The following is a 20,764-nucleotide window of genomic DNA, read 5'->3' on the forward strand; positions in this document are numbered from 1 at the left end:
AAGGGTGGTAAAATTGTGCATATTCCCTTTAACTTGTATATGGATGAACTCTGCTAAACTAATATTCTATTTCTCTGATCAGGTGCTAAAAGTGGTGCATAAAGTCAAGTATCTGGGACACATAAACAAAGACAATTTCTGTGATGATGGTGATAATGGTGATCATGATTACAACAAACACGTGCTCTTCAAATGTTCCAAAATGTTTATCTATGTTTGCAATATATAAATGTGCTGTTGTAAGCACTGTTGCCTTGCAACATAAAGGTCCTGCATAAAGTTTGCATGATCTCCCTATGCATGCATAGGCTACCTAAGGGAACTCTGGCTCCCTCCCACAGTCCAATGAATATATACTGTATATAAATTGCCTCTTCTGTACAGTAGAAATGCTTGAATGTTTGCTTATATTTGAAGCATACCATAAAGATTCAGGAGCCATTGTTGTGACATTTAACGTGTTTATTGTTTAACAAATACACAACCATTTGTACAGAGCATCTTTAGACAGCCTCACATCCTCTGCACAATCTTAAATTCAGTTTATATGAAATACAGCAAGTCTCCTTGCTAGAGGTTGAACCGTTTCAAGGTTCTCGGGTTCTTTAAACACTCCTTGCAGGCTGACCACGGCATACACATTGCAAGCATATTCATTGTTACACAACATGCGCAACATCAGGAAAGCTGTTTGCTTTCTGAACTACAGCACCAGAAGCCAAAAGATACATGATCCACAAGGGGGGAGCTTAAATAAGTGCCCTGAAAGTGCTAATATAATGCTAATACTAAACTGATGTCTCATTTGCTGGACAAAGACGGGCGGCATTTGTAATAAAGGGTGGACAAGTTTCTTTCTTCAAGGAGCCCTCAGCGCGTACCACGCTGTGAACCCAGCAAGGACGGCAACCAAGGCGGCCAGAGCCAGCTGATTGGATATATGGCTGACGTAGTTGGCGTTCTCACCGGCACCTGTACACAGGGAAGAGGGAGAAGAAAGTCAGAGTTCAGGTAAATAAATAAAGCACGAGGCGAGGCTTATTTCTTTCACCTCCGCAATACTGCAAAAAATATAAATGCTCTGTCCAGGAGTGACACTAAAAAGATAGTTCATGAATTTGTTTCTTCGAAGTTGGGCTATCGTAATAAATCAAACAAAGAAATACAAAAAGTCCAATTAAAAGCCGTCAGCTGATCCAAAATGCTGCAGTGTGAAGGTTCTGGTGATAATCAAAAGAAGAAATCACATTTCTTTAAATTCAGCTTGGCTCAGGATTAAAGAGAAGGGCATTTTTCTTTTTACACATAAAGCTCTTAATAATCAAGCTCCATCATATATTAGACTTCCATTGGTCATTACGCTCCCAACAAAGCACTTCGCTACAGCTTCTGAAAGTGAAACAATAGTTATCAGGCTCCTACCCTGTCTGTTTTTAATACTAGGCTCAAAACGTTCCTTTTTGATAAAGCTTATAGTTGGAGGGAGTCAGGTTATCCTGAGTTATCTCTACAGTTATGCTGCAATGAGCTTAGGCTGCTGGAGGACATGCTGGCCACTTTCCCTCACTCTGCTACATTCTCCATTTTTGCATCTACTGTTTTCTCTGTTTTTTCTCTTCAGAGGGTTTGTGTTTAGCTGTGAAACCTTCTTGAAGGTGAAATATTGCTGCCGTACCTTCAAGTTCTCTTTCGATAGAGGACAGGCCTGAGTCTGTCTTTTCTGTTTAACACTGTCTCTCTTAGACTTAGACAAACTTTATTGTCATTTTGGATGTACAGAGTGCATACAAAACGAAATTTCGTTGCATACAGCTTATAACAATGTAAGCACATAAAGGATCTATTGCGGCAGCATTCATCAGGTAGAAAGCTTTTTAACCATTTCCGATCACAAACTAAACTTGACTGCTTTAATTACTATGGTTGAATTTGAATGTTTGTAATGGACTTTGAGTCTTTCTATATGATGGGATTGGATGAACTGTATAGTTCTGAATATAAATGTGATGTTTTGGTGAATTCTCCATTGCAGGATTGCTTTAATTTATCTACATCCGCATGTTTTTGAGCATGAACAGCCTGCTTAAGGTCATTCCACTGTATCTTAACCAGAGTTAGATCAGGGCTTTTAATAGGTCTCTACAAAACGTTTATTTTTTTGATTTGGGCAGACTTGCTGATTATTGTCCTGCAGCATAAGATAAAAAGTATGCCTGGGCTCAAGGTCACAAACTGATGAGCTGACATTATTATTCAGAGTAGACTCCATGGTGCCGTCAATTACAGCAAGCATCCAGGCCTTGAAGCAAAAAAGTTACCCAAACCATCATACTTCAAACGCAACTTCTGTTTTAGGGCAGAAGTAACAGAATAAGACCTTCTAAATAGTTCTACTTTTGGATCATCATTCCACAGAATATTCTCACTAAAGCCTTGGGGATCATCCAGTCTTTTTGAGTAAATTTTGTTCTTGATTTTGAAGCTTTGAGATAAAGTTGAATGTCCCTATGGGAATTAATAAAGTAATTTCTGATTCTGAAAAAGGGGGTTCAGTGAAACTAAACTCAGTTTAAAAAAAGGAGGGGTTTAATCTCTGTTAATTCATAATTTGAGAAGGAGAGCAATTACTTTTTACAAAGGTAAATTGGTTTAGATGGAGACATTTCCTTGAAAATATACTCAAACTCCTTGAATCTTTCCCATATTTTGTCACATTACAACCAAATACTTTAAAGCAGCAATATGTAACTTATGACCACTAACCAGTTCCAGGTTTAGCTCCCCTGTAGGCCACTAGCATGTGGTAGCTCTCTTGTTTAAGAGGCGCTTTAGGTCACATGACTTTCTGAGTGACGGATCTGCGCCTCTCCAGTTACATAGCCGGGTTTTTGAGAAGGGCAGCCCACACAAATCAAAACATTTCAAACAAATACAAGCTTGAAAAGTGTTCAACCAATTTTACTTTGATACCCTGAATTAAGATTGAATGTAAAAAGAGCCGTTTGTAGTTTAATCTTAGTATTCAAACAAAGGATCTAATTTACCGGACCAGCAACTCAGGAATATATGTAGGAGACCATTGAGAGCTTTTTAAACCTATAGCAAACTTTGAAAATGCTATAATTTTACAAGGAGCTGATGAGCCATTGGAGCACATTCAGCAAACAGCTCAAACTTCTGCGCTGCACAACTGAGAGACTCGGGAAATCCCTCCTGGCTGTGGCAGCCATGTTGTACAATGGTACTATATAACTGTTAAACACATATACGGTGTACATGTTAAACATGCCATGTTTCCAACAAGTCATGTTGGGGGCAAAGCAACCTCTTGAGAAAGGTACTCTAGTGAAACATAGACCAGAATTTGAAGTGCTTAGCTTACATCAAAAACACTGTCAGAAGAGGAACGTTACAACTACACATCTGTCTGAAACCACAATTTTCAAGATAAAACATGGTATTGGCAGCATCAAAGTGTGGGGAGTATTATCTTTAGCCGGGAAAAGGAAGCTGGTAGCTTAACATGGGTGATCATGGGAAAAACAAAACTTTTAGAGGGTTCAAAAGACTTCAGGCTAAAGTGGAAGTTCACCTTCTAGTACGACAAAATCCCCAATACAACCAGAGTTACAATGAAATGGTTTAAACCAAAGCGTATCCATGTGTAAGAATAGTCTAGTCAAAGTCCAAACCTTGATAAGACAGAAAGATTTGTGGCAAAATGAAAATTAGTGTTTACAGACGCTCTATATCCAATCTGACTTTCTTTGGAGCTGTAAAACGTCTCTGTACGTCGACACATACCCTGGCAGATTTGTAGGTGTCAGCAAAAGCCCGTTCTATCAAGTATAAACTCAGGTGGCATAAATACTAATGCACCTAACCCCCATTCTATAGATTTTTAATTGGTAATTATTTTTTTTTTACCTGTGTATATTTTTTCCTTTCACACCAGAATAATGCACAACTTTGTTTTGTCTGTTACAAAAAAAATCCCCATGGGCCATATTAAAGTTTGTGGTGATAACTGGTATGACGGCTAACAGAGATGCACAAAGATGTAAATCACTTAAAAAAGGTTTGAGTGGTCAACATTGTTAAAGTTGAACGGAGGGTTCTCACTGATTAAATCTATAACTTTCAACCTGAAGTTCTGAAGTCTTTGTGAGTAATTTATTTTAAGCATTTAGCATTTAAAAAATTAATACTTTTGTTATTTAATCCGGATAGCACGATTTTTTTATACTCTGTTTAATTTTTATCACCATATGCCAGACATATGATGTAGCCTTCTCCCGTTTTAATAAAAAAATATATATAATAATTTTTTTTAAGAAGCAAAAATTTCTTACCTGCTGTCCCTGCAGAGAACGGGCACTTGGCATCATCTCCCATGGCACCTGCATGACTGTGTCCTAAACCTACAGGCTCTTCCTTGCTGCTCTTTCCAATTTCCTCAAGCTCTGCAATGACCTGTTTCAAGAAAGGAAATGTTTTTTTTTTAATTTTACTCATACCTCTTCTATATCTAACTTTAACAAACCTGCCATTACATTCATGTTTAATGTTTTTCCCACAATAAATTTGTCATTAGTTTAGGTCTTTATTGTCCCACAAAAGGAACTTTTGTGAGACAATAACAGTTGAAAGACAGTCAAGGCATAACTCACAAAGGTCAGCACCGTTTTCCCATTTAATAATGATCAAAACATAACAAGGATTAAAACAAAAGAATGAAACTGTTAAAAGACTCTAAAATGTTCCAAGTTTGGCCAAAGTAGATCAAGAGCTTTAATTCCAATTTAAACGAATGCATGTTTATAGCAATGGCACCTGACATATGGCAACATGTAACTTTGCCCAGAAGGACAGAGAACCAATTCCTCTAAAATGGGTTGGTCTCTGCTGCCTAGATGATTCTGGCCTTTTTCGCAATCTGTCTGCTCCAGACATCAGACAGGGGGAGCTTTTGAATGGCAATTATTTTGCTGGTAGTTGTAACAAACCTAAATTGATACTTCTTATCTTTTCAAGGACAAGTTCCTATGCCAAGCAGTAAAACCACATGAGCATCCTGCCTGCTCACTCACCTTCAAGGAATAGCCATAGGCCCTGTTGGCCTCCTCCACAATGCTCATTTTGGTCTCCATCTCCGCGTCCACCTCATTCAGCTTGCTTCGGTAAAGCTGCTTGAAGCCCTTGTGGCTGGTGATTCCTTCAAACTGGTAGAATTTAAGACCCTCCCCCGTTGAGGGGAGCCTCAGGACCTTCTTGGCCACATTGTTGAGGAGGTGTCCGCCTGATAGATCTCCGATGTAGCGGACGTAGCAGTGGGCCACCAACATCCCCGGGTCTTTCTTCCCGACCTCGTGGATCCGTTTCACCCAAAGCTTTGTGGCTGCAGAGGGGCTTATCTGACAGAGAAAAAACATAAAAGCCGAGTGAAAAACACTCTCAGCAAGTAAGTACCAGGAAAAGGTAACTACTGTCAGTCTGTTGAGTAAAAAGTGTTTCCTGCTCACCAGGCTCTCCCAGTCTGCTCCATAAAAGTACTGCAGGTCCTTGGCCAGGGCTTCGCGGCGGTAAAGCTCCGTAGGAAAATAGATCGGCGCGATGTAAGGGTGGTCTTTATTCCTCTCAAGCTCGTCCTCCATGGCCGAATAGATGAAGTACAGAGCTTCTATGCCTTTCTGATCATGTGCAAAGAGGAAGAAAGAAAAGTACGTTAAAGGTGAATATAAAAGTGTGCTATATTTTTTCTAAAATGTTGGTTATGGCCTTCACAATGTTTATTAAAACAATTTTATGACGTTTTCCAACCAAGTTGAATTTTTACATGTTCTGCACTAGGGCTGGACGATATAGAAATAAAGCATATCGATAAATATGATAGATAATGATCAATATCAATAATTATTAAAGAATTCAAAAGATACATTTTAAGTGCAGCCCTTGCCATATCATGCTGTTTCTTAAAGACCTAGTGTTAGATAAAAAACACACAAACACTGAATTCCTTCACCAAAATTGCAAGTTTTTAAATAAGAAAACACATGCTCTCTGAACTCTTCGAAGGGGGCGGAGCTTGGAGACAGAGTTCCTGGGTCTGCGTTTGTGATTGGTTGGGGTGATGTAATGACTGTGGTATTAACCTACACGATTGGCAAGAATGCAAAAGGAAGGAAAACTGTTCTTCTATTGAATTTTTAATTGACTCTTTCTTTCTATTGGAACACACGTCTATCTGTCGATATATATTGTTATTAAATTATTGTTCGGCCCTAGTCAGCACTTTGACACCCTAAATTAAAAGCTGTGGTTTTGATTCCAGCCTGTTTGGGGTTTTGACAAGAAGTAATACCCTGGGCCATCATTTACCAGCAGTAGCAGAATGTTCACCAGCTTTGATGCATCAAGTGACAAGAACTTGATGTACTTTTTCACATTTGATCACATTACAACCACAAACTTCAAGGGAGAATCTGTTAAGACGACAACCATAAGGTGTGCACTCTGGTCTTTAACAAATAGTGGAAAGAAGCATAGTTGAAAGAAACCTTGTCTGCAATTCGCCACAAGCTAATGAGGGGTCACGGCAAACATGTGGAAGAGAGTGCTCTGGTTGAATCTGACTAGTATCCCGCCTTTAGTCCAACATGCTGAAAACTATGAGAGGTTGAAAACTAAAAGTATGCATCATCCTGAACGCACCACTCCCTTGGGTAAAACACTGTAATGGCAGCATCATGCTGCTGGGAGGCTTTTCATCAGTAAGGCCAAGGATGCTACTCAGAGTTGATAGGAGGATGGATGGAGCAAAATACAGTGAAATCATAGGCTGCAGGGAAACTTGAGACTTTCCGGACTTTCACTTTGCAACAGGACGACAACTCCATAAATGCAGCCAGAGCGACAATGGAACAGTTCAGATCAAAGCACATTTGTGGGGGATTCAAATGGCCCATTAAAAATCTGGGCCTAAATCCAACCCAGAATCTTTGGCAAGACTTGGAAAATTGCTGCTCACAGATGCTTTCCAATCCAATCTGACAGAGCTCAGTTTCTAGTTGGGACGTACGACCAAAAGACCTGCGGCGCTATAGCTGCAGCCAATGGCGGCTCTGCAGAGAGTTGACTGAAGGGCAATTACTTTAAAAAGGATGACTTGCTTTTCAAAATGTTGTTTGTAGAATTTATTTTTGAATTATATTTTATTTCCCCTCCATTTGCATTTCTTTCCCACTGACTTGCATTGGTCCGTAACTGAGTAAAAAATGCAAGCTCAAAAGCTTATTTAACACCATGGTTGTACAAGGCAAATACATCGAGCCTGTGTGGAGAGCTTAATCCATCGCTGACACCCATAGACACGCATAGATAATACCCGCTGACATCATAAAAAGGTTACAAAGTGTTCCTTTGACATTAAAGCTCTCCAAATATAAATAATGGGATATCAGATGTGGAAAGCCCATTCCACGGACACCTGTCAATGGCTAAAATGTAAATGCTGCTATGCTAGACGGCTCTTCCAGAATGAAGGACAGATTTTTGTCCTCCCTAAATTGATTTGACCGAACTGTTTCACTGACAAAAGAGGGAATCTTGTCAACGACTGACTGTCCCTCATCAATTCTCAACATGAGAACGTTTGGACTGTGTGAGCGATTTTCATTCAACACCAGTTCAAAATGCTTTAGAAGCCAACCTTGAGGATGTCCTTCTTGACGATGCCTCTGTAGAAGTCTCTGCCCAGCTGAGAAATCTCTGTTTTGGTGTGGGACTCCTTGGTACCCGCAGCCAACATCTCAGACAGGTCAGCCGAACTTGTCGAAACACAAAGAGAAGAACCGGCATTTGAACCTCAAAACATCGTGATAATGTGGAGAATGAAACCTCCGACTATTGAAAGCATCACCTGTACCTTGATTGTATGTCCATCTTTGTACTTTACACAGCTTCCACCTTGAGGAAACAAGAGATAAAAAAAACATGTAACAATTAAATAAAATTAACCTTAGACTCTTTATTCCGATACTGATTTCTGACAAAAAAAGCAAATTTGTGTTGTACGTTACAATCAAAAGGTCACACAAAGTCATCCATTTTACACAGATTTTTTTTTACAGTCTTCTTACAAGGTGGAATAAATAAATAACAAAAAAACCCTACTTAAATATTTCTGTAAAATTATAACAGCGTCTTATTGATGGCTACAAGAAGCATGTGGTCAAACTGCAACTTGTGACAGTACAATTAGATAAATGTTAAATATCACTGAAGGATGTGTATATACTTCAGTGATATTGTCATGTATAACAATGGCAAGGACAAGAACAGTTTCTGTTTAGATAACTTTTCAGTACTATCAGTAACCTAGAAATGCATTGAAACACTAATTTTAAAAAGTCAAATTTTTGAAAAAATTAAACTCAAAAAAGTTTCATTTTCCACTATTGGATTTTACTGAAGTTTATAAATCTTGTCAGAACTCTGCTTGTGACAGTCCCGTTGCTTTTTAAAAAATAAAAGTGTTAAATTTCCTTGTAGATTTACCAATTATCAGGCATAAACGTGGCCCATTTCTCATTCAAATATACGTGAGGCGTTATCCTGGAGATCCACTACATTACTTCTATCCCGATGGCGGTTCTAAAAAAAGTATTGAGAAATGGTTACAGTCTAACACCCAATCCATCAACGAGGAGTTGATGTTTGACAGGACAGTTCGTGACAGAGAGCTGACATTTGAGGAGACGGTTGACACCCCGTAGCCACCCAGAAGTAACAGGGTTGCTGCTGTCGCATACAAAAAATATCTGCACAACGCTACAATTAAATTTTCTTCTATTTTAGATTAGAGGTTTGTTTACCAACTGAGAATCTGATTGGATCAATAACAATTAGCATAATTAGTTGGGTTGCCCTGTGATGGACTGGTGACCTGTCCACCCCGCCTCTTGGCCAGCAGCCACTGGAGATAAGCACCAGCCCCGCCCCCACGATAAGCAGGTATAGATCATTATTAGTTGGCCAGCAACCAGAATAAACGAATGTGTTGGAGGTCACCAAATGACATTTAGAAAATGTAAATGTATACAGTAAAACTGTGTGATAAGGTGAAGGGGTTCCGGGAGATGGGGGTGAAGGGCAAAAGGACAGTGTGCATCATCTTCTACATGCAATGGCTCTCAGATATGTACACAGTGGCGTCAGAATGGCAAGTTTTAGGAGATGCATCATTTCAAAACGTTTCCAAACTAAATTGGATATTTATCCCAAAAAAATCCAACTGAGAAACCAAAGATATCTGTTAAAATGGGGGAGGGGGGGGAAGTTGCATAAGAGTGCAAGACCTTGAACCAATGCTATACTGAAGAACCTCTAAATAAAATGTCAGCATCAAGCCTTCTCTGTCCGGTCTTGGTCATTTTGCCTGATTTACCTTCCACAAAGTCTTCAAATCACTCTTATCCACTAAGTTTTTCAGTTTATACAACCAACATAGTCCATAGGACTTCCGGCTGCACTCTAGGGCAGCGGCTAGGCGTACAGCTCCGACCACTGGCGGACATTTTTCATAAAAAAATGCCACCAAACTCACTAGAAATTACTCATCTTGTTTACTTTTTAATTACAAGCTGTATGCAACGAAAATTCATTCTGTATGCACTCTGTACATACAAAATGACAAATAAAGATGTCTAAGTCTAAGTCTGTCTAAGTCTAAGTCTGAACTGTGACAAGGCCATTCAAAAATCTGCTCAGACTTAGTAATGGTAATCTTTATAGCAAACCCATAAAGGTTTTGAATCCAAACTGTGGTATTTGGAACAGTTTACAATTAAATTTGCCTTTATAATAAACATTTAAGGAAAGGCAATCCCAGATCACGATGCTGCCACCTCCATCTTCCACTGTGGGCACGGCTTTCCTCTGGCAAATGTTTTGTTTTAACCAAATACTGTAAAACCCTTTTGAGTCTTCATTTAAAACGTTTAATGTCATAACATTGTGACCCATTCTCACTCAAGCATTTTACACTGGCCTGGATGTTTCTTTTGGATGAAATCTCTTCTGTTTCGCAACCCCACTCATTGGCTAAGAGATCATGAGACTACAGAAGGATGTTGTCACCTGTTACACACAACCAGCAGTTGACGGAAAATCCTGAAGCTCCTGCTGCGTTGCTGTCGGCCCTCTGGCAGCCATCCCCGACCAGTTTCTGGCACGACTTTCCAGTGTTTTGTAATGTCTTTCTAGTCCCACCTTTTCTAAAGTTAACCAGGATGGACTTCATTTTCCGAATGGCACACACTGTATCGATTCTCAAATATCATTATATCAAGTACCGGCTAATGCAAATTTCAGGTGTCATCTCATTGCCAGCCAACAATAAATTTGACCTGATTCCAATAGGTCGTATGGAAATGCTAAATAAAGACCCGGCGAGAAACGTTTGCAGCGTAACACCCAACCCATTAACAAGAAGCTGAAATTTGAGAGGACGGTTACTAAAATGGAGTGGAAATTGCACATGAACTATTGGGAAAAAAAAATACTGCATTAAGGGTAGATGGCGTATCACCTTGTGGAAGGAGGGCTGCAAATTTATAGGGCTGTTCCCACAGATCCTCAATGACACCCTGCTGCCCCCCCCCCAACCCCATGTCAGACATATTTTAGAGGACAGTTAAAAACTGACACGGCACGTCATCTCCTACGTGTGCACCTAGTTCATCTAGGTTAAAAGCGACGCCGATATTTTTTCTTGAAGCAGATTTGGTTAAAGTCACACTCGATTTTAAGACTTGGAAAACAGTCAGAAATCACTGCCTCCTGTCACCCACAGCTGATATTTGAAAGGAACAGGTGCTAAGGGTGAACAAGGGCACCTCCAGAAATGGTACTTTTGTTAAATATGACAAGCAGCTTGAAATATAATACACATGGGAGTAAGCATATTGCCTTGTGATACAGGGCTACTTATGCACAGATGAAAACCTGTTAGCATTTTAAAACAAATCATAATCTGTCCGTTTAAACGCGTTGCCTAAACATTTGGTGCAAGGCTTTCCAGTAGGGCTAGTGGGGAGCAAACAAATGTATAGAGGCTTTGTTGCACCTTTACAAGTCAATTATCTTACCTACAGGTGTCAGCAGGCCATGCAAAGACCCTGTTAGTGACATCACCAGTGATTTATCCAATACTCGGTGTAAACGAGGCATATTTATCCAGTAATTAAGACCTTGAGAGAAATGATTGCATCTAACACCCAATCCACGGCACTCCTCTTATTTGTGAGTGGGTTAGATTTAGACGATTATTGCCATGCTTACTTACATTTATATAATCCATACACATCATTGGGTGACTTCTTTCAGATATTACCAGCCTCCTCAGCGAGAGGATTTAGATTTCCCTCTAGACTGATCCATTTTCAGACGTCAATACAGCAAATTTATCAATTAATATGCAACCAAATAAATAAATAAATAAAAATAAAATAATATTATTGTGCCGTCCCCCTATAATATTTTTTCCATATTGTCATTAGATGGGAAGTCAGGCGAAAGTGAGAACTGATTGCAGTGTAGCACTCAGCCCTTAACAAGGAGTTGACAAATGGAGGGACAGTTTCTAACAGGGAGCTGACACCTGAGGAGGCAGCTAGACAACTGACACCGCACCTCGTCTCGCATGTTTAGTGAATAAATTTAGTAATCTGTTAACATGCGAATCGCTTTTAAGCCCTTTCAGCTCGAATACATGCAAAAATGTATTCTTACCGTGGTTTTTGGGGGGGAGATGAGTAATAAGTAATGTTATGCCTGCTTAGCACGTCCCTAACACAACATAAATCACGTCAAGAGGTAAACTTGTTAGGAGAACAAGCCAATCAGAGACTCGCTTGAAAAGGTGGAGAATGTGATTGGTCATACGTCAAACATTGCGCAAATTATTTTTCCCAGTGGGAAAAAGGCGGGACTTGTGTATTGGTGGGCGGTAGACAACTTTTAAGATAACCATATTTGGTTAAGCTAATTTTAGTATGTTTTTTTCCTTTATCTCATATCCTCCTATAAGACATAATGACCAACTTTTTTGACATAGTCTATTTGCATTCCGTGTTTGATGGTAGTATATATAAGCCCTAGTGACTTCTTATAATTGTTCAGATTTTATCTATCTATCTATCTATCTATCTATCTATCTATCTATCTATCTATCTATCTATCTATCTATCTATCTATCTATCTATCTATCTATCTATCTATCTATCTATCTATCTATCTATCTATCTATCTATCTATCTATCACCTGTACATACATCCATCCACCCATTTTCTGACCCGCTTAATCCCTCATGGGGTCGCGGGGTTTCTGGTGCCTATCTCCAGCGTTCACTGGGCGAGAGGCGGGGTACACCCGGTACACCCTGGACAGATCGCCAGTCTGTCGCAGGGCCCTGTACATACAGTATATGTATATATATGAACTGCGTCGCTGCGTTGCTCGTGCTGGTTTTGGCCACCAGGTGTCACTAGACTCCATGTAACACATGGCGTCTGCTTTTGCATGTCAGATCGCAGAGGTGCAATGCACTTTATTTCCAGCTATGCATTTTATATGGTATAAAAATTATGCATGACTATATTTGCATGCAAATTTATTGCATATATATATATATATATATATATATATATATATATATATATATATATATATATATATATATATATATATATATATATATATATATATATATATATATATTCAGTTATATTTAATTTCACAGATGTCCTAACCATAGGTTAGGCATATGTGTTACTCAACAATTGTTGCCCATGGTCAGCTGCTAGTATTCTTGGTCTGTTAACCTTTACATCTCATTTTTACTGGAGACATTTTTTTTAGTCATTTTAGTCACACTATGGAAAAAAGATTCTCCACCGTTAAGTGAATGGTGGAGGATCTAAAAAGAACATTTGAAAATATAAACAAAAGGAACAAAGGCAGTAGATCGGGATTTTCTATTTTTTTCCCCCTTTCTTCTTTTGCAACACCTCCGTGTATTGAAATGAATGCTGGCAGCTCCAAGTACTTCTTTCATGTCTCGAAGTCCAGAGAGGGAAAATCCTACCTTTCGGTTGTTGCTGTCCTGCAACACAACATTCATCCCCAAACACCCCACCTCTGTTTGTTTTTGTCATTGTTAATAGCTGAGACAAGCTTCCTATGATCAACAATATTACATTGACCTCGACTCCATAGCAGCATGACTGATTTTGCCTTCATATTCAATACAACTTCCTGTGTTTATGAATATGTTGGCTTCTTTTCTCTGATTCATTAGTCAATAACAATATGTAGGAAGCTGCTTGCAGCTTTTAGAACCGATGTGTAATAATCTAAGGCATGCCTAAGTAGCGTGTTTTGTAAAAGAGGTTATTAATAACAGAGTGACCAGGATAAGTTGTTGAGCTACAAACACTGCACCCTGTGACCAACTGTCCGGCTATGCCAAATCCTGTTAATCACACATTTATCATGCAAGCATTTTGTTCCCTTTTTTGTTGTTTATCACATTCCTGATTCATTTTTTGGCACTGTATTTTGGAACTTTATTGCACAGAAGGGAACCCCTCCTGTCTGTGCGGGATTTCCTCTTGTTTTCAATAATAAGAGAAGGGCATGGACTAAATCAATGCGGAACGAGATACAGCTGGGTTGGGCTCAGAATTCAAGTTTTAAGGGGAATAATGGCCACAGGTCAGAACTTTCGTATTTTGTGAATTTGTTTATTCACTTTCATTTTATTTTATTTTTTACAAATAAAACTGTGTAACTACCCTTCATTGCATATATAGCTGCCAGTCTTTTAGGGAATATCTCTTTGCACATCTGGATACTACATTTCTGCCCATTTTTCTTTGCAAAATAGCAGAGGTTTTTTTCAGGTTTATTTGAGAGCTTTGGTGAGAATTATTTTCCAGTGGTATTTAGGTGTAGACTTTGACTGGGCCACTCTTAGATCAAATACGCTTTGATATAAACCATTCTGTTTTAGCTCTGGCTGCGCATTAAGGGTTGTTGTCCCGCTGATGGGTGAACCCTCTCTACACTACAGAGTCTTTTGCAGCCTCTGCTAGATGTTCTTCCAGGGTTGCTCTTTATTTAGCTCCATTCATCTTTCCACTTACTCGGACTGGCGTCCTTGTCCTTGCCCGAAGAAACAAATGACCACGGCATGACGTTGCTGCCTTAACATTTCCCCGTGGGGAATGTGTGTTGAGGGTAATGCAAAGTTTTTATTTCTTTACATGCATGTCCTTTTTGGGTTGGTCAAAAACATACATTTTGGTGTAATCTGACCAAAGCACCGGAGCACCTTCTTCCATGTTTGCTGAGTACCTTGTGTAGCATTTGACGACATTTCAGACTAAACTTCTTTGAACAATGTTTTTATTCAAGAAGAAGACACTTCCTTTCTAAAAGATTTGTGGAGCACACAACTCACAGTTTTCCTGTCTATAGATTATTTTACCTGGGCTGTGGATATCTGCAGCTCCTCCAGAGTAACCATGGGTCTCCTGGCTGCTGCTGTGATCAGTGCTTTCCTTGGTAAATAAGATTATTTGCCAATGGAATGAGTATTTTTGACCCCTAATACAAGACAATTAGACATCGTGAACTTGAAATAAGATGATGGAGATGAGTTGTTCCTATTTTAAGGTCAAAAATCTTGTTCCATTGGCAAATCATCTTATTTACCTGCTCAAATCAAGGACAAATACACAAATCTTAAGAATATTGTACTTATTTTAATTTTTATTTTATTTTTCAACTGCAATTTTAAATTGCAGTTGACTAATAAAATTGATTGATTGATTGATTGATTGATTTTAAGTCCTGTTTTTGCAGTGCATAGCTAGATTTGCAGTTGCATACTCTTTCAATCTCCAGATGATGGAGGTTCTCTGTGAGATGTTCATTATGAGTGATGCTTAAAATACTGGACAGTGAAATTGTACACCAATAGGCTTTAGTTAATTGTCTGTGCCATTTGACATGTTTATGAGGACTTTAAGTAGGTCTTAATATTGTTTCATCAGTGGGTTGATATTGAGGTCTTTAATGTTTGGCAAAAGAAATATATGTTTTTTTTTTTTTGGAGTGAAATGAAGATAATAATACTCTCAGTCATCCGCTTGGCTTTTGAACAAGTAGTAAAGCCAAATGCAGCTTTGAGCCCCTCAATAGCACTATAAAGTATGTACTTTGAACTCCGCAGCATTCACTTGCCAGCATTTGTCATTTTCGATCACGAAGAACCTATTCCAAGCATTGTTCACCTTTGACCTCTTTTAGGACGGAAACAGAACCTGTCAGCCGGAGGCGACACCAGTAATGTTGGCAGGAACACTGTTAAATCGTACCTGATCCCATGAATTAAGTTAAAGGCCCACCCTTCTCACCAGCAAGGGAGTTCTCGCCCAAATAGTGCTCAAAGTCATTTCCAGTTGGGTGTCCTCTTTTCAAATTGTGCTCAATCATAGTGACACTTCTTCACTGGCATTTGCCAATATGGGAACAGGTTCACAGTGGCTGCCTCGTGTAACCGTACTCTGCTAATGAAGTCTATTTCTATACCTATCTGCTAGTTAACATCACCCTAGCGAGTTATTGAGTGTCGCCGGAACTATTTCAAGAACTTCAGACAGGAGTTTTGTCAGTGCAGTGTTATAAATAAATTTCCTGAACAGACTGCAGCTGTCACTAAGGGTTCGCTCTAAAGCTGGCAGAGAGGGCATATGGCAGCAAAAAAAAAAAAAAAAAAAAAAAAAGATTCTGAATATTTTCTTCCTTGCTATGCTATGCTATGCTATTTTACATTTTATGTTATTACATCTTCTTTGTAAAATAAATAAATTTTTTTTCATCATTTTTCATATGGTAGCTCTTTGTTGGCTTTATTGACCTTTTCACTTACTGTCTGACTCACTAATTTCTTTATTTCAGAACTGCTCTGACGCTACGGCTTTGGCGTTAAAGAACAAGCGTCTTATTTTCCGCAGAGCGATGCATGAAATATAAAGCCATAGCTGTCAAGACTAAATGACTGCTGATCATAAACATGTCTGTTTTTTTTTTTTTTTTTTTTTTTAAAGCAGTCTCCCGCCCTGTTTCCAGGCCTAAAACAAAACTGACATAAATATTCCTCATGTTGTCACCTATACCACCTTCAAAGCCTCTCCCGGCTGTTGGTGTCCAGTTAAGAACTCATCTAATTATAGTGGATCACGTTTGACACAGAAAGCCATACAATCTGCTGACACCCACTGTCTCCGCTGAAGGTTATCCTACAGATCGTTTGTCAAGCAACGCAAATATTTCTAAATTTGGAGGTTTTGATGCGTCCACTGCTGCTGCATCCAGCGACGCTAGCGTAGCAAATTCGGAGGACCGCTTGAATATGAATTGTCTTCTGGGTTTGAAGAAAAACTATTTTCAGGATTATCCAAATAAATTTTGGTATTCTATGCTTTTTTTAAACCACTTTATTGGATATAAATCTATTCTTTGTTCGTTATGGTTAAATTCACATTTAATTTAGACCTCTAACCCATCCCAACTATATACATATTTTGTTGTTTCAAAAGATATCTGTAATTCTATATTTAATTTACATTATTTGTTTATTCTCTATACAGTAGGGGTTTTCCTTTAACAATATTCTCCCACTGAGAAGGCCGTTGCTGTTTTAATAAAATGTATCAGATTTTCATTTTTAATGGATGTCCTAAACCATAATTTAGCCACTGGATTTGTCAGAAGATTCAGTGGCTTAAAAAGTATTTACACCCCCAACAACTGTTTGAAATTTTATCACATTACAAAAACAAATTCTGCTTACTGTACTGGCAATTTATGCCCTCAGTCAATTTGCATGGTGAATACCCTTGGACAACACAGACACAAATTAGGAGCAAAAAAAAAAAAGAATAAAAAAAGATAGAATGAGACAGAAATAACAAAAGGAGCGTAGTATAAAATATATACACATCCAGAGGATGACATAGATTAAAAGTGACAAATGGCTAAAAGCAAAGGCAAGGGTACTATTGATTGACTTTGAAGGAGGAGAGTAGAATGAATGTGCTGAGATTTTCGTGTCTGTTGTTGACGATTCAAGGCAACTGCAGCAGAAAACTGGAAAAGGAGTGTGACCAAATGAGGTACGGGCTTTGGGGACAAGGAGCGTGATAAGGTTACAAGAGCATACACAGCGACATAAGCTGTGAAAGTTGAGAAGTGACAGTAGATGTAACGGGGGTTTACCAACGAGGGTTTTATAAATTAACAAATACCAGGATTTGCCTGTGAGAATAGAGAGAAGGTCAACTCAACAAGGAGTGGTGAGTGTTCACTGCAAAAAGGGCACTAAAAGTAAGCAAAATTCTATCGAAATTTGCATATTTTTCCTTGATTTAAGCAGGTAATTAAGACTATTTCTTATTATACATCTTATTTCAAGTGCAGGGTATCTAATTATCTTTTTTTAGGGGTAAAAATACTCATTCCATTGGCAAATAGTCTTATATAGCTGCGCAAATCGAGGAAAAATATACTAATTTGAAGAAAATTTGACTTACCTTTAGTTCCCTTTTTGCAGTGTTAAAGGTACAAACTTCACTGTTTTTTAGCCCTTAAATACATTTTGTTGTGTACTTGGAGTCTCTATGAGTTCAGGAAATCTGGATGTAGACTACCTAGATATCTTTAAATACTCTTTGGGTCATATTTTTCAAGCCATTTCGTTTTCTCTGTTTTTTTTATTACATTTTGTGAATAATAACATCACAGTATTTGCTGCTGAGCTACCAAACAAATTCATGGACTTCCAGCCATCCGATTTTGCAAAGCTGGCATTTTTATTATTGAAAAACTTTTTTTTTCCATTCCAATTTTGCAGTCGAAGCTGAAGGGTGCCGAAGCTACAAACGGATAAGTAAAAATGTTTGGTTGTTTGGGTGTATTAACCCACACAACTCAATACATACAACAAAAATGACATAACGGGGTGGAGTGAGATGCTCTGCGAGCTGGAGGAGGGGCTCGTTCTGAAGTGCCTCCTTTGCATTTAAAGAAACAAGCACTAAAACGAGCCGCTGTCAGATGAACCTCAGTACAGGAGTAAAAGAGGGGCTTTGGGGGCGATATTAACTAAGAAATTCAGACCAAAGCATTGCAGTTAAATAGACCAGAACTGAATGATTTAAATGTAAAAAGGCATTAAAAAGCATGATATGTTCCCTTTAAATGAAGCTCCAGTGACAAAGTGGACAGCAGCATGGTATACAACATGACGTTTGTGGACGAGGTCGATTAAGTTGTCACATTGTATCTTTCACAGAATGTGTGAATGAGGATTTTTTTTTTTTTACAATGATGAAAAGCAGTTCAGGATTTGACTATTGTGGGCAGTACATTGTTATCACGGCTCACAAGTCCTAGGATGTTGGACTAGAACATTTTTCCACATGAGTATTGTTAAACCTGTTGGCTCTGACTGCATGGTTAGGATCAACAACTATCTGAAAGGGGAACTTTATCCAGGGTCTAAAGTTTTTTGAACTGCCAGATATATAATTGTTCTGTTATTTAAACATCCACATTCCCATCAACTCGGACCAGTTTCCCTGCCCCTGTAGAAAGACGCATCCCCTCAGCATGATGCTGCCACCACCGCGTTTCATGTGAGGAAGGGTGTGAATATGTAGTGTTAATTTCCTGATGCAGGTTTCCGGTTAAGCCACACACAGTTTCTGTTTTGTGATTTAACAGTGTTAATGTTCAGAGCTTTGAATATTGTTTCATCACCTAATTTTCTTTAGGTGATTACTCTCTAACCTCTCTGCTGTGCCTGTTGGTCTCCATGATGCTGCTTATAGCTGTTTGTTCCCTAGCAGTGGCTTCAGTGAACAGCTGGATTTAGACCGGTACAGAATTACACACAGGTGGATTAGATCTACCGATTAGATTTGTTTTGATGACATTTGGTTGCATCCCAATTAAATTCCCGGAATTTTGTTGTCATGAGATGAAATCTGAAAAGGTTCGGCAGGTATAAATACCTTAGCAAGAATGCCGACTTGTACCAATTAAAGACAATTATTTAAATTGAAATCTATTAAATTCCTGATTTCTTTGTGGTTTATGTTTTGGAAGGGTTTATATTTCTTGCTAAATTTAAATCTTGTGATTTTGTAAACCACAAAACATGCTATAAAACAAAGAAAAACGCATGTATGCAATTCTTAAACAAATCCCAATGACTTGTCTCTAATCTAATCTGATAAAAAAAAATTGTTTCTATAGTCTAAAAGGCTGTAGCGCACAGCAACAATATCAGGTGCTACTTGGTTCACTCCCCCATAGGCTTAAAAAAATCCATAACAGTTACAAAATGCCTTAAAAGACAAATACAGGGTTATAAGCCAGTAGGCATTTCTTACTAATAAAACAACCCTGAAAAACAGCAACATTCGGCTTAAATATTGATTTATGAAGCTGATCACATCAAACACATCAAAGCTATGGTATAAAGAATAATTAGGAGGTAGTTTTATGAGCTCTACAAAAGTGAGTAGCATGTAAAAAAGTCACTCACCCTGATTAAAAATTGTTCTCGCTCGTAGCGCCATGTGTAAAGGCAAGTCGTCGGGATGCCTTAGAGACAACCACAAGGCACCAGAAAGTGTTTATCCGAGCTCAGGCTGAGCTTTAACGTAAAGGCCAAACTGTGTCACAGCAGCTGCCTTTTTATACCAAGGGGGCCTACAGAGAGTAAACGCTATTTCTATACCCATGTGATGTTTACAGGTGCCCTATACAGACATGTTATGTCAGTGTTGCTTCCAAAAATAAGTTCCCTATAGACTCTGCAGCTGTCTCCAAAAGCCACTTCTGAAGCTGGCAGATGGGACTAATGGCCGCAGTACATATTGACATGAAGTGTAGGCATACAGTGGCGCGTAACGTTTGCATCATGACATTCACCATATATATATATATATATATATATATATATATATATATATATATATATATATATATATATATATATATATATATATGCTTGAAATCTAGACTTTATCATATATGTCAATAATTATGTTGTTTCTGGGGCATAAATTATTGTTTTCTGATCCGTTTAAAGGCAACTTGGCCTTCTAATGAATAGAACAGGAAGCTTATAGGCTCAAAGAAAGTTATTCATCGCAGATTATTCATCCCATCGCCAGCATTTCTAAAGACATGCTGCAGGCTGACTCTTTGGGAAGAAACTTAATAAAGTGTTATCGCCACATAAAATGTATGTTTCTGATCATAGAATCATTGGAAAAATAAAAAAGACTATTAAAAGGTCCCTGAAATAGTTCCATATTTGAACAAATGCAGGACTTAGAAAAAGTATTCATACCCTTTGTCATGTGGCCTGTTTGTCAGACTCTGGTACAGGCAACAGCTATGAAGGGTTTGACGCAACAGAGATAAGGAACGTTTCTTCCAGGTTCAGGAGCGGGTTCCAGAACTGCACCTAAGAGGAGAGGTAATTACTATACGAAGTGATGTTTGGTAATATTTGCAATAATAATAATTATACTACTACTACTACTACTACTACTACTACTACTAATAATAATAATAATAATAATAATGAAGAGAAGTGGAGTCTCACTGTTGTTGGAGGAGAAG

The 20,764-nt window shown here is 38.5% G+C and overlaps 1 protein-coding gene across 4 annotated transcripts; it reads right to left on the reverse strand.

Annotated features, from left to right (window-relative positions):
• Positions 1-444: 444 nt before the first annotated feature.
• Positions 445-19,808, reverse strand: LOC105929218 (heme oxygenase 2). 4 transcript variants are annotated; one of them, XM_021318720.2, is made up of 8 exons: positions 11,791-11,809; positions 11,345-11,430; positions 7,925-7,965; positions 7,709-7,826; positions 5,523-5,690; positions 5,091-5,414; positions 4,353-4,473; positions 445-972 (listed from the first exon to the last, which is right to left on the reverse strand). In XM_021318720.2, the coding sequence occupies exons 3-8, from the start codon at positions 7,939-7,941 to the stop codon at positions 860-862; spliced, it is 861 nt and encodes a 286-aa protein (XP_021174395.2). In that variant the 5' UTR covers positions 7,942-7,965; positions 11,345-11,430; positions 11,791-11,809; the 3' UTR covers positions 445-859. The 4 variants fall into 4 exon arrangements, with proteins under 4 accessions (XP_021174395.2, XP_035993214.1, XP_012722358.2 ...); XM_036137321.1 differs by lacking the exons at positions 11,345-11,430; positions 11,791-11,809 and adding an exon at positions 19,677-19,808; XM_012866904.3 differs by lacking the exon at positions 11,345-11,430 and having other exon boundaries at positions 11,791-11,876.
• Between the last annotated feature and the right edge of the window lie 956 nt (positions 19,809-20,764).

Source organism: Fundulus heteroclitus, chromosome 5 (assembly GCF_011125445.2).
Source record: "Fundulus heteroclitus isolate FHET01 chromosome 5, MU-UCD_Fhet_4.1, whole genome shotgun sequence".
NCBI classification, from domain to species: Eukaryota; Metazoa; Chordata; class Actinopteri; order Cyprinodontiformes; family Fundulidae; genus Fundulus; species Fundulus heteroclitus.

What these genes read in the sequence shown, in the direction of transcription:
- LOC105929218 (XM_036137321.1), bottom strand. An exon ending in CCTATGGCTATTCCTTGAAG is followed by an intron (nt 4,474 to 5,090) that starts GTGAGTGAGCAG and finishes TTCTTGAAACAG; the next exon opens with GTCATTGCAGAGCTTGAGGA. An exon ending in GTTCTCTGCAGGGACAGCAG is followed by an intron (nt 973 to 4,352) that starts GTAAGAAATTTT and finishes CCCTGTGTACAG; the next exon opens with GTGCCGGTGAGAACGCCAAC.